Here is a 16927-nt window from a genome sequence, read left to right as displayed (position 1 = left end):
GAACAGAAATGGAAAACATTGCCGGGAGCGAGGCAGAAGTCCAAGCTTTGTTGGGCATTTTGAACCCTCATTCAGTTCATGGATCTGACGGAGTTTCTAATCTCATTTCGGAACGCTGCTCAATACAGTTTGCGTCATCTTTAGTGATATTATTCAACAAATAACTACAAATACAAAACGTGGCCGAAAATTGGAAAACAGCCAACGTGACAAAGATGTTTAAAGAGAGTGATCGTACACACGTATGCAATTATAGGCAATATGTAACTTTCGTTCGCTGTAAGATGCTCGAACATCTCATGTAGTGTAACCGCATGAAGTATTTTCAGGAAAATTGCTTTTAGCGTTACGGAAGAAATTGCAGCCTGTTTGGACCATAATTAGAGGCACTTTTCCTGGGCTTTCGGAAAGCTTCTGAAGTCGTCCCACACACTCCGCCTTTCTTAAAATTATAATCCTTAGGCATTCCTGAAGCTGTTGTGTACATGTTAAAGGATCATTTACACTTTCGCAAAGAGAAGTTATTCTGAACAGGGCGACGTCCAATGCACATGCTGTCGGGAGTGCCTCAAAGCTGTGCACTTGGCCGCTTCTATTTCTCGTCTATGTTAACGATCCAGTGGCAGGACTGAAGTCTACCATCAGGCGATATGTCGACGACTGTTTCGTGCATTGTCTGGTGAAATGATTTGCGATGGGACTGCATTGTAGTGGGACCTCCAAAAAGTATCCATCTGATGAAACCGGTGGCTGATGTCTTTGGATACTGGAAAATATCATGCGCAGTTTACGAATAAAGAAAGAATTTTTCAGTTCATATAAATTAAACAATAATGTACTCCAAACCACAGAACACTTTATACACCTCGACGTTACGTTTACTGAAATGTTTGACTGATCATGTAGAATTAATTAGGGCAAAAAGCTTACCGTCTCAACTTTTTTGTAACAAATTTTAAGCATTATTCGTCACCACTGAAATGAAATTTGTATTTGATTACTATTAGGCCTAATTTAGGATATGAATTTGTAACCTGTGTTTCGTACACACATACCCCCTAAACAAAATAGAACGAGCCCAGGAACAAGCAGCACGCTTTGTAAGAGTAAATAGTTTTACTGTCAGAGGGCCTGAGATAAGAAAAGGGCTTGGTTGGAAAACAGTATCTTCGCGCAGAGAAATACTGCGATTGGAATTTCCTCGCAATATACGCAAGAATAAAACTGGTATTGACGAAGCACCGTCAATGAAGGAGCCATATCGCGTTTGGTCTAGGATAGGTAATGCTGACCAAAGGCTAACATTAGCAGTGCCGTAATAATGTTTGGTTGATTGGGGTTTAACCTCTCAAAGCGACTCAGGCTATGAGAGACGCTGTAGTGAAGGGCTCCGGAAATTTCGGCCACCTGGGGTTCTTTAACTTGCACTGACATCGCACAGCACACGGGATTCTGGAATTTCGCCTCCATCGAAATTCGACCGACGCGGCCGGAATCGGACCCGCGTCTATTGGGCCAGCAGCCGATTGCCATAACCACTCAGCCACCGCGGCGACTCCGTATTAATACGTTCAAATATTCACTTTTCTCCCCTCTCTAACGATGCGCTGAGTGCGCTTAATTTCTAAAATACTTTTGAAAGCCTTATTCATGGAGCACATATTAAATAGCTTGTAAAGAATGAACCACAACAGGTTCTTTATGCTGACGTAACACACTGTATGTCTAAAGCACTGTTTAAGCTGGGCGCTTCAGTAAAACTCTTTTTTTGGGCAAGTCGCTTTATGGTTTCAACCTTCGAAAAGTGAGCGCAATAAGAGACAATCACACGAAAGTGGCTTATTTCACGTGCTTGTCTCTCATTGTTTTCTCAAGATCGCAGAAATGCTCGGCAACGCCGCTCACCGGCAGTCTGGAACAGCTTCCGGATGGTCGTGGTGGAGAGGCGTCCCTGGCGCCGGAGCCTGTCACTGAACAATCCGCCGGCCAGCATGCCCGCGCTCTGGGCACCGAACATGGCCGCGTTGACGAGGCCACTCTGTCGTAAAAACGAGGGAAGCAGCTTGCAGGCAACGAGGGTGGTGACGCGCCAAGTGGCAGCGCGCAGGAAAACAGTATGTGCCACACTTGCAGATAACACTCCGCGCTTCTCGAAGCCACTGAAGCGAAGTGCTGCCACAGAGAGCCGGCGAGAATGGCCGGCGCCAGCGCATGCGCGGAAAGAGCAACCCGGTCGTGCTTGCCGCGCATGCGCCTTTGCCGCCGATTCTGGCAGGGGGTCGGCGACAACGCTTCGCCAAGCGCGGCGGCCATACGTTGCCGTGCTCCCTCAAAGTCAGACATACAGGCTTTGCTTGTCTGTAGGGTACACATACAAGAGCCTCATTTGTTTTAACGAGCTTACGGAACGGAAGACGCATGAAGGCAGGGTATGTACGTTAAGGTACCACTATACGACATTTTCCACGAGGCGCAATGGTCTGGAGATTTATCTTTAGGAGGAGTCCATCGAGTGAAAAGGTCGTCCTCGTCACCGTCCTTGTGCGTGTTAGCCTCAACATCTCCGAGATTGTCGAAAAAAAGCGCACCTAGTCTCAGGATTTCCTAAGGTGTGTCCGAAAACAGTGCGACATGACTTAAGTGCGGCAGGAATGAGCGCGTCATGTGCAGCATCGTACGTCTGCTGGCGCTGCGAGGCAGTAAGGCATAATTCGCGTTCAAGTCGCATTGTCTACAACTTGGAGGAGAGGGCGCTGAAGTAAGTGGAAGCTGTCAGAGCGTGAAGTTAGGAAGTAATTATGGCTCTTCATTTTCAGATTTTATTTCTCCCGGAATTCACGGGGTAAAAATCGGTTGAAATTTTTTCGCGCAAATTCGGGTACAAATTCAGGTAGTGGAGGGCCCCGGAATAATTTCGACCACCTGGGGATCTTTAACGTGCACTGACATCGCACAGCACACGGGCGCCTTAGCGTTTTTCCTCCATAAAAACGCAGCCGCCGCGGTCGGGTTCGACGGCTGCGTTTTTACGGGCGCCTTAGCGTTTTTCCTCCATAAAAACGCAGCCGTCGAACCCGACCGCGGCGGCTGCGTTTTTATGGAGGAAAAACGCTAAGGCGCCCGTGTGCTGTGCGATGTCAGTGCACGTTAAAGATCCCCAGGTGGTCGAAATTATTCCGGAGCCCTCCACTACGGCACCTATTCTTCCTTTCTTCTTTCGCTCCCTCCTTTATCCCATCCCTTACGGCGCGGTTCAGGTGTCCAAAGATATATGAGACAGATACTGCGCCATATCCTTTCCCCAAAAACCAATTATTATTATTATTCGTGTACAAATCGTGTTGTTCAGCTAAAGATTTCATAATTCTGGTTCTTTCGGGTCCTTTTTTGCAGCCGAAGAGATTTACTTTAAGCGCATGTTTCTGTGCCCGGCAGAGAAAGCCATAATTTTGCTCAATATTTAATAAATGGCATGAAAATGACATGTTTAACAAAAGAAGCTGTTAACCATCTTTAATCTTTTGTCCTCACCTGCTGCACATATTTTATCCCGTCTGTTACTGATGCCCTTCACAGCACGTTCGTATCCGTGGCAGACCTGCCTGCCTGCCTTGTACAGTGAAAAAAACTTTCATTCGACATGAGAACGGCCATTTTGCCATTTTGATCAACCATTGGATGAACCTTTGCGCAGGACATCGTTAGCAAGGATAGCACTCGATGCACTGATGGCGATAAAACGTCAGGTCTAGACTCGTATTTTGGTTTGTGGCTTCTAAATATGCGCACTTTATGAACATGCCTTATTAAGCTAAGGCATTAGATAACAAACGTTAAAATACTCGTAAGATCATTGGTTGAGATAAAACGCCCCTCCACAATTAAGCGCAGGATATCGGCTAATATTTGTTCGGTGTATTCAACTCTCGCCAGGAAAAACGCATACGTTCTTTAGAAGGCGCATTTATCGGTAGAAATGGATAGAAATACATTAGGGGTGCACGAATAATCTAAAATCTGGTTTTACCCGAAAACGAAGGATCCTATGATTACATGATGTTCGATCACCATCAACTCGCCCAGCAACACACCCTGCCTAGATATAATGCATAAAAGGTTGTACAGGGTGCCACTATTTTGGGGAGGAGTCACTATAGGGGGCGATATAGACGACCTAAGTTGGTGTAACAAATAGAGAATATTGTGCGCTGCTTAGAAAGTCACAGGACAACAGAACGGAGAGCTTCTAATCTTGTCCTGTGCATTTCGGAGCAGCGAAAAGCTTCTTTACCAACGCAGTGAAGTTGGACTTGTGGGTATTTTGTGTCTTAAGTCAGCTAAAAAGGTTGAAGCGCCTCTCAATGCGGTGCTAGGTTTCAAATGGTCGGTGACCTCCTGGCGATGCCCCTCATGTGAAAAAGCTTTGATTTTATGTGCTACAGGCGCAGTTTTATCTGGGACTTCGTAAAGGGGATCGACACAGTCAGCGTGGTGACCAGAAAGCTGTCATACACAACACATGATAAAACAGCTGTTGGACCTGTATTAAATAACCGAGCGCAGCAAAAAGACAAAACAAACATTTCAATGCTCAACTCCATTGAACACATCGGAGGCATAGAAATTCTGGCTCTGGGCCTAACACATGGGCACAGCGGGCTTCCCGAATTCCAGGGATCGCCGCGGTCGCACCCTATCAAGGCATCGTTTACGCATTGCGATGAGTCTTCTTCCCGTTATTGGGCAGAGGCCGAGTGAGTCGCACCTTGGCCAGTGGCATGCGAAGCACGGCGGCCAAGTAGGTGGGTAGACCCGTGAGCACGGTGAACTGTCCCCAGAGGCAGGCGAACCGGGACGCTGTCAGCGCCCACAGCGGCACCGACGTCAGCAGCGGCAGCCACGGGGTGGAGCTCTCCAGCATGTCCACGCCGCCAGCCTCGACGGCCTTGGCCTGCAGTGACGACGGATGTTCGATGGCGTCAGTCTCGTAGCCAACACGATATGAACGGCGTACGTTAAAAGCCTGGAAAGCCATATACTTTCCAATTCTAAACCCATCACTTCGTTCAGCACCTTTCGAGGTGATCCTGGACCTATTTTGAGGTAGCAGCATCCAACAGACTTAAAGAAATTCTTGAGCGTAAAAAGTTCTCGCTCTGTTCTTGGGCTAGTGACAACAAATTTTCGTTTTTGTAAGTCTTTACAGTTTGCAGCAACTAGCCTTGTTTGCATTCTATTTGGCATATGAATACCTCTCTCAATTCCTCAAGCCTCGCCGCCCTCAATACGACAGTCTCTCGTGGCGTGTCCTCAGTCTGCGAATGCATTGTGGCCGCTTACGATCTGTGCACCATACGACAGCACCGCGGTGACTTTCGGCGGCGTACGTAGCAATGGCTGGGCTAGCGTACAGCGATACGCAAGACATCAACAAGACCGAAAACGGGCCGATCACAGCGCTGACTGACGGCTCATCGTTCATTCCAGGAATGGGCCATTTAAATACATCCATCGTATTAAAAACCAGCGCTAACAAACACAGGCAGAGGACGAGACGAGGCACACGGAAGGCGCTGAACTTACAACTGAATTTTATTCGATAGTAAGAAGTCAATTTATACAATACACACACGCGACTCAAACACAGATGTACTGTAATCACCCACACGCGATAGCCCCCCACCCCCCGAAAAAAAAATTAAACAAATTTCGAAGGCAAATTCGCTATCGTAAACCCCACTACCCACAATGAAGCAAGCTCATTTCCCAGCTTGACCAGCTAATGTTTCTTTATTGGGGGTTTATCGCATGTGGGTGATTACAGTACATCTGTGTTTGACGAGAAAACCTTACACGTGTGTGTGTATTGTATAAATTGACTTCTTACTATCGAATAAAATTCAGTTGTAAGTTCAGCGCCTTCCGTGTGTCTCGTCTCGTCCTCTGTGTTTTTTAGCGCTGGTTTTTAATACGATAGATCACCACCAACTCGCCCAATCCTCAGTTCTACATTTAAATACAACCCCCCGCGGACAGCTTCGTTCTCTTCGCTGTCTTGTGCCGTACGCCTGCCATTGGAAGCTTAACCAGGTCGCTCAGTCACCAACCTAGCGCACACAGCAATGCTTCTCGGCCACGCACCTGCAGCGGAGGCAGAGGCTTGGCGACCCGTCCGCGGGAGATGTAGTCCCACTCGGCCTCGCCGATCCACGGGTCCTGCTCGGGGGTGCTCCGCACGCGCCACGAGTAGAGCACGAAGTAGATGCAGCCCACCATGCCTGCGCACAGAGCGATATTTGGACGAAGACACCCTTTGCGAATTTTCGCGTCAATTCTTTGTGTGACACTAATGGGACATTGAGATCGAACAAGCTTTTTCTTTTCATTTACTTACCCTGAAGGCCCATGTGGGCATCACGTTAGTAAAATATGAACACGAGAGTAACCTAATGGCGTTAAAACGAGCATGCTTGGAATGCATCATAAAGGGTTAAAAGATGAAGAAGGCAAACATATGAACACAACAAAATAACAACATTGTAAATAAATCCATCATAAAAAATATCAAACGGAAACAAACAAGAAACAAATCATGCACACCCCAACTCTTTTGCACTATATTTGAAGTCAAGCATCTGACGGAACCCCGTCTCTGCTCGGGACGGCACATGACGAAAATAGATGGAGATGGACAGGCGTGTTGATCACGATGATGAACATTTTGATTCAATAAAAACCTTTGCGCCCCCCCCCCCCCCCCCCCCCCGAACTGGGAGGAGCCCTTAGTCCGGGGCTCCTACGGCCTTACCTGTTTGCTGCGCCCGGTGAATCGGCCGTCTTTCGTGCTCTATAGGCTTGAGGTAGACAGCTCAGGTTTTGGGTTTGGGGCGAACAAGACACTCTCGGGGGAGCCGGAATGTCTTTCTATCTGTTTTATTTTTGTTCGGTGTCATGCTTTCAGCACTTAGGCTATCCTTGAGGTCTGAGATAAGTTAATAAGGATCGATAGTGTTTACAACAGAGTAGGAGAGGACATTCCATTCTGTTATTTATTTATTTTATTTTTTAATTTTATTTTATTCAATACAGCCAGCCGCCATTTGGTAGCCAAGGCAGGAGCGGAAGAAACATACATCGTTGATATAATGCGATGCAACAAAGCAAGCACACACAAAATAAAAAGCGAGCAGAGAAGCAATAACAAACACCCTGCGCTTCTTAAGAATACAAAAATGCAAAAGTAAGAGCATGAACAAACACACTGTGTCTATAACAGCGACGCGACAGCAGATAAGAAGGAATCTTGGTATGTCAAGCTGACCACGTCACGCGGAAGCCCGTTCCATTCTGATATTGTTTTTGGAAAGAAAGAAAAGTGTTAAGCTTTAGTTCGGCATCGTGGAGCTACTATTGTCGAGCTGTGTTTGCCGCGTGTTGGGCGGAAAGTATTATATTCCATGTAAGAGTCAAAATTAGTGTTTGTTAAATTATAATTAATACCATGCAGCAGTTTTAAACGGTATAACTTGCGGGATTGAAGCGTCTGGAGTTCAGGTTGCCTTAGTAGATTAGTGACAGACACGTGCCTACCATATGCGTTGTAGATAAATCTTAGTGCTTTTTTTCGAACGCCTTCGATGCGATTTATATCTACTTGGGTGTGCAGATCCCGAAGAACGTCTGCATATTCCAGCAGTGGGCGTACTAATGCAGTGTAGGCTGTTAATTTTGTTTTAGTTGTGCAGTGCTTTAGGTGATTTCTTAAAAGCCAAAGCCTTTTGGACGCCTTTGAAACCAAATGCCCGATATGCGAGCTCCAGCTTAAGTTACTGCTAAATACAACCCCCAGGTACTTGTATTCGTTTACATGAGAAATAGCTGCACCGTTAACTTTATATGTGTAATTATGAACCGGCTTTTTGCGTGTATTTGTCATTTTTGCACACTTCGAGGTGTTTAAGGACATTTCCCAGGACAGACACCACTTGGAAACCTCTTATAGGTAGTCGTTTATTATACTATGATCCTGAGCATTTTGAATAGGTAGGTATACAACGCAGTCGTCTGCGAAAAAAAGGCATCGCACTGGGGAATCGAAACTTAAGTCATTTAAATAAATAAGGAACAGAAGTGGACCAAGAACAGAACATTGGGGAACTCCCGAAAGAACTGCAGCTGGCTGAGAATTAGAACCAGAGATCTGGACGTACTGGTGCCGTTCAGAAGGGTAGGAGGTAGGTGTATAAACACAAATCTAGCTGCACCAGTGGTGAAAATGGGGGTTTAACTTTTTAACTCCAGTAAAGACGAGAAAATCTATCTTAGGCAGGAATCATTATAGGTGCGGAGTAGGATGTGGATTTTTAGCAGAACTTGTGAAAAAGGACAAGATTAGATAGCATTTGTTCTTTATTTTTTTTGCTTGCCAATGTACAGGTACAGTAGTGAACAAGAATATATTATTTTCATTTTTTCGCATAAATTCACAATATCAAGAATATAAAAGACGTAGGAGTGCAATTAGCTGGGCCAGTTGGTGGGCCAGCCAGGCCACAGCGCTCGTGTTTGTATCCCTTTTTTCTTGTCCCGTGTGTCGCGGTGTTATTTGTGTGTAAGAGACCTATTTGCTATTTATGAAAATATTCAGACGTAATAATGCCCTCTTCGTCCGCTTGGAGCTTTTGGCAGCGTGCCTGTTTGCCTTCAGTTCGTTTTCCATTTTTGTCCTTGGATGGACGATTCTCTCTGCCTTCATCTTCTCCTAAATTATTATTAACTTGCGGTCACTTTCAGGTGACGTATTCTGCGGTTACATGTATTAATGCATATTTTCGCAAGCAATGAGCGGAGTGTGAGGTAAACATAACGCCAACAGGACTTCTCAAAGAGCAGTTATATGCGGAAGCAACTACGTGATGAAGCACCAACAGATTTCACTGGATTTCAGTGTAGCGAAGTCCACGTATTCACAAGTTTTCAAGAGATTTAGGTTAACAGGAGGTTTGGTTTATCGATATTTGCGGGAGACACTCGAAGACGACAAACTAAGTTGTTGAGAAAGACATTGTTCGCGTTAGCCTGGAAAACTCTAGACTAACTGTTATGGATATTTCAAAAAATTAACGCTGTTTCCAGGCTCTACAGTTCTTCCATGGACTGTAAGACGTCATGTGCAATGTGCTGAACTAAACGACAGGAGCTCAGCTGAGACACCTATTATCTATTAAAAGAATTGGGCTTCCAGGATGATGTAGGTAAATGAACACCCGGTGTGGATAGGTAACGAATAGAAAAGAGTGATTTAATTAGATGAATCGAATTTGCTGTCGTGCTGGAATCATGGGATTCTTTTGTATACGTCCCCCCAAATGCAATTCAGATGGACCTTGTTGTCAGCTTGCCGCGTTAAACCACAGCGGTGGGAGCGTAATTGCCTAGGGCTCATTCTCCGCTGGTGGAGCTTGTCTCCTTGAGTGTATTCAAGGTTCCATGAGCGAAGAGGTGGATTAGGGCATTCTTGAAAATGTAATATGCTTTCATAGGCACGTACGCAACAATATGGATTTTCAGTATGTGTTTCAACGAATTACGACCTGAAGCAGTTTTCTACGACTGTGAAAAGTTGGATGAGGATGAAGACAGTGGACCTTATGGAGCGGTCAAGCCATCTATACTGAGATTGTGAGATTGTCTCAATTGAATATATTTGGATAACTGTCGTACGTCGTCTGAGCGAGAAAAACGCCAGCAGTGTCTAGCATAAAGTTGAGAAGCTGCTGCAAAAGAGGGGACCCGGGTCTAGACGTTCACTGAGAGCTTCCTGGACTCCATGCTTCAGCGGGATAAAGCAGTGATCGCCGGAAATGGCTTTCATGCGCAGTATTGATACATTAGGTTATTGTGAAAAGGTATCCTTGAAATTGTTGCTTTACTTTCTAATAAAAAAACATATAATCGCCGATACCTTCACGCAGTGGAGAAATCATCAAAAAGTTTTCTGTGGGAACAAATTGCCGCTGAATATAATGATAAACATTGCTTGATATTGTGTAAGAAGTGTGACATTGTCATCCTACCAACCTCGTGCACTAAAAAAAGTTAAATTCGAAAACCTGAAATATCATATCTTTTTGTTCACCACTGTAGGTTGAGGTTCTCTTCTTCTGCAGTGCTGTTTGAGTAAAGTGAGCACTGAAGTGTGATGAATCGACAGGACCTACCTTGCAGTGTCTTTAATCTGGTCGGTAGATTACCGGTAGATGTACCCGTAGGTTACCGTGTTCTGCCGGCAAAGAGGCTACTCTGACTGAAAACGGAGCTTCTATATACCGTGTTTCACCCAAGATGTTCGGCTGCATTTAAAAATAAGCTTTTCAAGTTAGAAAACCGGTTTTTCTGGCATAACATTGTCAACGGTGTAGCGAATCAGAATACAGCTGAGACATGGTAACTAGGCTGGTTAAGCACTATTGAGTAGTTACCTTTTAAAGATTACTGTTAGTGCCCATCTTTTTTTTTAGAGGAGCCCAGCTCATCGTAGGTAATACCTATATCATTTTTATAATTAAGCGCCCTGACTGAACTGGAAGGCTTGTTTTGCCCGCAGGCATGTCGAAAGCGCATGTATTTTCGCGCGATGTAGGGAAATTTTGTTAGGCGACAGCGCCGAGGGTAACTGCGTTTTTGAAATTCTAAAAACTGAAATGGATATTACCTACGGTGGACTGCACGCCTATCAATAAATAAGAAAAACTAAGAGTAATAGTTAGAAGGTAACTACTGAGTATTCCTTATGCAGCCTGCCAGTTAGCACTTAGCTGTATTTTGATGCGCTACACCGCTGCAATGATACATAAAAAAGACGTTCTTTTAACTAAAAAAGCCTATTTTTAAAAATTGCAGAACATCTAAGGTGAAACACCCATTGGCATAAGTCAGAAAAGCTAACAATTGTGAGCAGCAGTTTAGAATTAGTAGCGAGGTGCTGGAAGTGATAAAGGAATACGTCTGCTTAGGACTGATCCGGATCTTGACAGGGAAATAATTAGAAGGATAAGAATGGGATGGAGCGCATATGGCAGACTCTGTCAGATCATGAATAGCCAATATCCCTCAAGAGAAAAGTATACAACACTTGTATCTTGCCCGTACTCCCCTACGGTGCAGAAACGAGGAGGCTAACGAAAAGGGTTCAGCTTAAGTTAAGGACAATGCAGCGATCTATGGAAAGAAAATGATAGGTGTAGCGTTAAGAGATCGGAAGCGGGCAGAGTGGGTGAGGGAACAAACGCGTGTTAATGACATCCTAGTCGAAACCAAGAGGAAGAAATGGGCTTGGGCAGGGCATGTAATGCGAAGGCAAGATAACCGCTGGTCATTAAGGCTAACGGAGTGGATTCCAGGAGGAGGCAACCGTAGCAGGCGGCAGCAGAAAGTTATGATGGCGGACGAGATTAAGAAGTTTACGGGCATACGTTGGGCGCAACTGGCAAAGCTTTTAACCTGCAGTAGGCATAGTCAGGCTTATGATGATGATGATGATGATGATGAATACAAATTTTAAAAAGCACGTATCCGAGCACGTATCTTTCGCGCACGTATCCGAGTCTTAAAGCTACACATCGCCATCCACTCATAAGACTGTCTTCACTGAGTCCTTCTCGGTCTTGACGTCTACTGCTTCGTTGCTCCAGCATCGGCTGGAGCAACGCACATGGTGACGAGGGTCACGCGGCACATGCGCCATGTAGTAATGCCCAGAGGTGGGCGCGATTTCTGAACAGAGGAGGAAATTACGAACATTTTTTGAGCCACAGATGCGAGGGTAATCGCTTTTTTGAAATTCTGAAAGCTGCTATGACTTAGAAATTGCTTGCTATAAATCTCCAATTGCTAGCAAGAGCCCATCTATAATTGTTAAAATTTAACTATTCTACTGCGGATAATACGTGCCTTTGCGTCAACTTTGGTTCCCGCAGACTGTCTTCGAATGTGTGCGCATGTTCTTTTTACTGCCACCAGCGTGTGTTACGGCGCGCGGGAAGTCACTAGGATATGGAGATTGATAGCCGCAGAACAGCGCGGCTTTGCTCTGACCCTAGCGTTACGGCGGCTCTGAACCCACCAGTGTTGGGGATGCCCCGCCGCGGTGGCTCAGTGGTTAGGGCGCTCGGGTACTCATCCGGAGTTCCCGCGTTCGAACCCGACCGCGGCGGCTGCGTTTTTATGGAGGAAAAACGCCAAGGCGCCCGTGTGCTGTGCGATGTCAGTGCACGTTAAAGATCCCCAGGTGGTCGAAATTATTCCGGAGCCCTCCACTACAGCACCTCTTTCTTCCTTTCTTCTTTCACTCCCTCCTTTATCCCTTCCCTTGCGGCGCAGTTTAGTGTCCAACGGCATATGAGACATATACTGCGCCATTTCCTTTCCCAAAAAAACCAATTATTATTATTATGTTGGGGCCTTTGCCAAGCGGCGCCTTAGTTGCCAATAGGTGCCCTGCTGTTCGATATCTTGTAATCGAACGATTCTCAGTGCCTTTGCTTCTTATCAAAGCATACCTGAAGGCGTCCTTGCACCCCCCTCCCCCCCCCCCCCCCCCCCTGCGAATTTCACATGGTTCTGCCGTCACTGAGCGCACTGTGGTTGACAACAGGCGTATACTACGTGAACGCCTCCGTCCCTCGCCACGGGGGATGGTACACGGTCGCGGTAGTTCACAACTGCAGCACAGTTAACGGCCTCACCTCTTCAGAGCCCGAAGTGAAACACAAGCAGAGGAGGTCGCGACTGCTCTCGCGGCCTCACATTCCGACTCAAAATACATAACCACCGACTCGCGAGGGGCCAGTCGGAACGCCGAACAAGGCTGTACTCCCTTCCCAGCCTATGGAATCTACGAAAAATGCATACGCGATACGGACCCCGCACACCGTTACCTTATATGGGCCCCTACTCATCGGGGGTTGGCAGGAAACGGGGCAGCAGACATAGCCATCCGCGCTTTCTCTCACCGGACTGTTTTCTACTCCCCACCCGATCGGGAACCCGATTTTAATCCGGTATATACCTTCAAAGATGTTACAACCTACAGTCAAGCTAGTCATAGCCTTTACCCTCGCCCATATAAAGGCATCAAGAAGGCGGATGAGTGGCTCTTTCTTCGCCATCTCACCAATACATTGCTGTGCCCGGCAGCCGTAAAATATTTTGGCCCTTCCTATAACGGCAGCTGCCCGCACTGTAGAGCGGTGTCTTCTGACACCTATCACATGGTGTGGGCCTGCCCCTCCAACCCGGCTATTCCTCTAATCCCCAACAAAACCCGGGAGGGCTGGGAGGCGACACTGCTCCGCTGCCACGACTTACAGGCTCAATGGGTGGATGGATGGAAAGTAGGAGCGTCCCCTTTGAAACGCGGTGGTGGCAGTTGCCACCATGCACAGATTTTTTCAGTTCATTTTTGTTTAGCAGTGTTCCAAGTTATTAAAATTCCCCTTTTTTTTAAATGCGTCTTCCTAAACTTTTAACCTTATGTCACCTCTCTGCTTTTGAGTCACCAACCTTTCATACGCTTTTTGCTAGTTTCCACGGCAGATTTATTTACATGACTATTGTTAACTCTAAACCCTAGGGCCTCAGGAAGAGTGAATGTGCACGCATCGACATCGGGATGGATACCATCACATTTTAGTATGAGGTACTCTATTGTTTCTACCGATTTACCACACACAGCACATGTCTCATCTTCTTCGTTGAATTTCTTTTTGTAGCTGCGCATTCTAAGACATCCTGACCTAGCTTCAAAGAGTAGGGCACTGCCTCTTGAGTTATCATAAAACGCTTCTTTCCTGATCTGCTTTTTCCATCATTGATATAGTTCTACACTATGCTTCTTTTCCATTGAATGTATCCAAATTTCACCTTCCGCGTTTTTAACCTGCCGTTCAATGCTCTTCCTTTCTCCGTCCTCGTGTCTGGCATACTTACTGGTTAGCTTCCTTCTTCTTTCCCGCCAGTGTGAGACAACGCTCTTTCTGTGTAGGTATTTAAATACCTTAGCTGCCCACCAGTTATCGTCCAATTTACTCAGGCGTTCTTCGTATAGAATTTTACCCCGAGCTTCCCGTGCTTCGAACGATGACCAGCCCATATCTGCCTGTACTGCCTCGTTTGTGGTTTTACCGCGGGCACCTAGTGCTAATCTTCCAATAGCTCTCTGATTTACTTCTAATCTCGACTGAACTTCTGCCTTAAGCATAGAACAGCATTCCCGAAAATAAGCCTCGGCACCATTATTCCTTTCCAAATACCTCTCAGTACTTGATACTTGTACCCCACAATGCCCTATGTTTCATTATCCCGGCATCTCTTCGCCATTTTGCTATTATAAACTGTTCGCGCTTTTCCGTTTACCTCTGTCCTTCGTTTACCCATACCCCGAGATATTTGTATTCGGCCACTCGGGTATTTCATGGCCTTGTATTGTGAGCACCTGATAAGTTGTATCATTGAAAATCATCACACCTGAGTTAGCTGTGCTAAATGTGAAACCTAGACTGTTTCCTTCGTCTCCACAGCAATTAACCGCAGTTTGCAAATCTTCCTGGCTATCTGCTAACAGTACAATGTCGTCCGCATACATTAAACCCAGTAGTCGTTGCTCAACAACCCTTCCGCCTAATCTGTACGACAGATTATAACCCAAATTGCTTCCTTGTAGCCTTCTTTCCATACTTATCATATAGAGCATGAACAGCAGCGGTGATAGAGGACAACCTTGCCTTAATCCTTTGTGCACCTGGACGGTTGTCTTACTCTGAATTCCTTCCCATGTTATTTCAACTGTATTTTCTCGATATATTTCCTGTATAAAATCAATTACCTCATTACGGATACATTCATCTTTTAATACGTTCCACAGTAGTTCCCCGTTCACGTTGTCGTATGCACCTCTTATGTCCTGGAAGGCTAAATGCAGAGGTCTGTTTTCCGCCTTAGCTATTTCTATGCACTGGGTAAGCAAGAACAGGCTACCATCTAAGCACATACCCGTTCTGAACCCGTTCTGAAGTTCTCCAAGTATTCTATTACTTTGTACCCATGACTGCATTTTTCATTTCACCGCCTGCATCGGCAGCCTGTATATAACTGATGTTATGGTAATGGGTCGGAAGGACTTTATGCTCGCCTTATCGCCTTTCCCTACATAATTAAAATTCATTTTACTCTCTTTCCAGCTGTGCGGAATTTACTTATTTGTTATGACTGCCTCCAATGCGTTTATCAGCGTTTCCTTGCCTCTTGGGCCAAGTTCATCAATGAACTTGATTGGAATTTCGTCTATCCTTGCAGATGTGTATTCTGGAATAGTTTCTTCCGACTTTTTTCAGTCAACTTAAGACTGGTCAGTTCTAAGCTGTTTTCTATTGTGCTGCACTGTGTTGCTCCCTCATTTGGGGTGATTACCCCATCGTCGCTCCTAAATGACTCAGCTGTAACTGATGCAATGTAATTCACAGCATCATCTGCCTTTAAACATTTTCCCTCGGCATCGTGAATCTGTTCCTGCTTTCTGTTGTTCGCTTTACCCAGCCAGCTCATATGGTTCCAGTATCTTCTTTACCCCCATTTAGTTGCATCGCGAACTTCAGCCAGCCAGTGATCAGAGGACTGCTTTATTTTAGCCTGTAGGAGGACCTGCACTTGTTGTTTCTTTTGTCGATAAGATTCCCATTTTTGGCCTATTTCCTCTTCAGACAACTGCGCCCTCTTTGTTTCTGTGTTCCCGTGATGTCAACCGTCGTTGTTCGATGGCCTCCCTAATTTCCTCATTCCACCAACTTCGTGGCTCCCTCTTTCCTCTCCAGCAGTTTACTCCATTTACTTCTTTTATTTTGTTCTAATTAGTAGATCTAACTGATTGTATCCCACTTTTTCATGAGATATTTCTCTATTGCTTCCTCTATGCCGGCCGCTATTTGCACTACCTGTTCATTTAATTTTGCGTACTAATTTATACTTCCCCGCATTACTTTTTTGAGCAGGGCTCCCAACTTTATTCTAATACGCTTATGATCACTTCCAAGGCTGTACTTCCCCTCTTCGTCTATTTCCATTATTGCGAGGTTGATATACATTCCCTGCGACATTAAGCAGTAGTCAATGGTCGTTTGCCTGTTACGGGATTCCCACGTGATTTATCCCTCACACTTAGTTCCTCTATTTATAATAGCTAGGTGGTGTTGCTCGCAGAAGTCTAGCATCAACTTCCCGTTACAATCTGTGTATCCATCCAGATCCTCGATGTGGCCATTCATGTCACACAGCAGAATAATTTCGGCACCTTCTCTAAACTGCTTTATATCTTCATTGAGACACCTAACTAGATCCTTGTTTTCTTGCCTGCATTTGTTCCCTGTCCCTGAGTAGACTGCTCCTAGCCATATCCTTTTACCGGCAATTGCACCTGATACCCAGACATGTTCTTTGCAAGTTGACTTTATTATTTGCCAATTTATTCCTTGATATATCAGCATACCTATTTCTCCTCCCTTCCTCTCCGTTGTTGTTCTGTTGCTCCCTTCCCAGACGTCGGCCTCAATAAACGGTGGATTTTCTAGATAGCTGAGATGTTGTTGTTGTTGCCTCAAATATACGATGGCACAAACCGACGGTGGTGGATTGGCCAGGGTTTGCAGGTCCAAACAGGAAAAAATTCAACCAGGTTTATCTCAAGCGGCTCATAAATATAGAGGAATCTGAGGGAAAAGGAAAATCACGAATGAGATGTGTCTCGCATAGCGCGTATACACCTACTTCTTCGTCCTTTAACTGCTGTTAACAAGCCTTAGGTGGGCGCGCCCTGGCGGCGGCCACCGCCACTGGGGTCCCAAACTAGGGACCTCTACCTATAATGGTTGTAACG

At 45.6% G+C, this 16927-nt stretch overlaps 1 protein-coding gene across 2 annotated transcripts in view; it reads right to left on the bottom strand.

Moving 5' to 3' along the window:
* Positions 1-16927, bottom strand: part of LOC144127907 (sialin-like) — a 109850-nt gene that overhangs the window by 8721 nt on the left and 84202 nt on the right. For both annotated transcript variants that reach the window (XM_077660893.1, XM_077660892.1), the window contains 3 exons: positions 6142-6278; positions 4766-4951; positions 1906-2038 (listed from right to left, as the gene is read on the bottom strand). In XM_077660893.1, coding sequence (XP_077517019.1) covers positions 1906-2038; positions 4766-4951; positions 6142-6278 — 456 coding nt within the window. The remainder of the gene's footprint in view (positions 1-1905; positions 2039-4765; positions 4952-6141; positions 6279-16927) is intronic.

The sequence above is a fragment of the Amblyomma americanum genome, chromosome 4 (genome assembly GCF_052857255.1).
Source record: "Amblyomma americanum isolate KBUSLIRL-KWMA chromosome 4, ASM5285725v1, whole genome shotgun sequence".
Taxonomy (NCBI): domain Eukaryota; kingdom Metazoa; phylum Arthropoda; class Arachnida; order Ixodida; family Ixodidae; genus Amblyomma; species Amblyomma americanum.
This window is presented reverse-complemented; position numbering and strand designations above follow the sequence as displayed.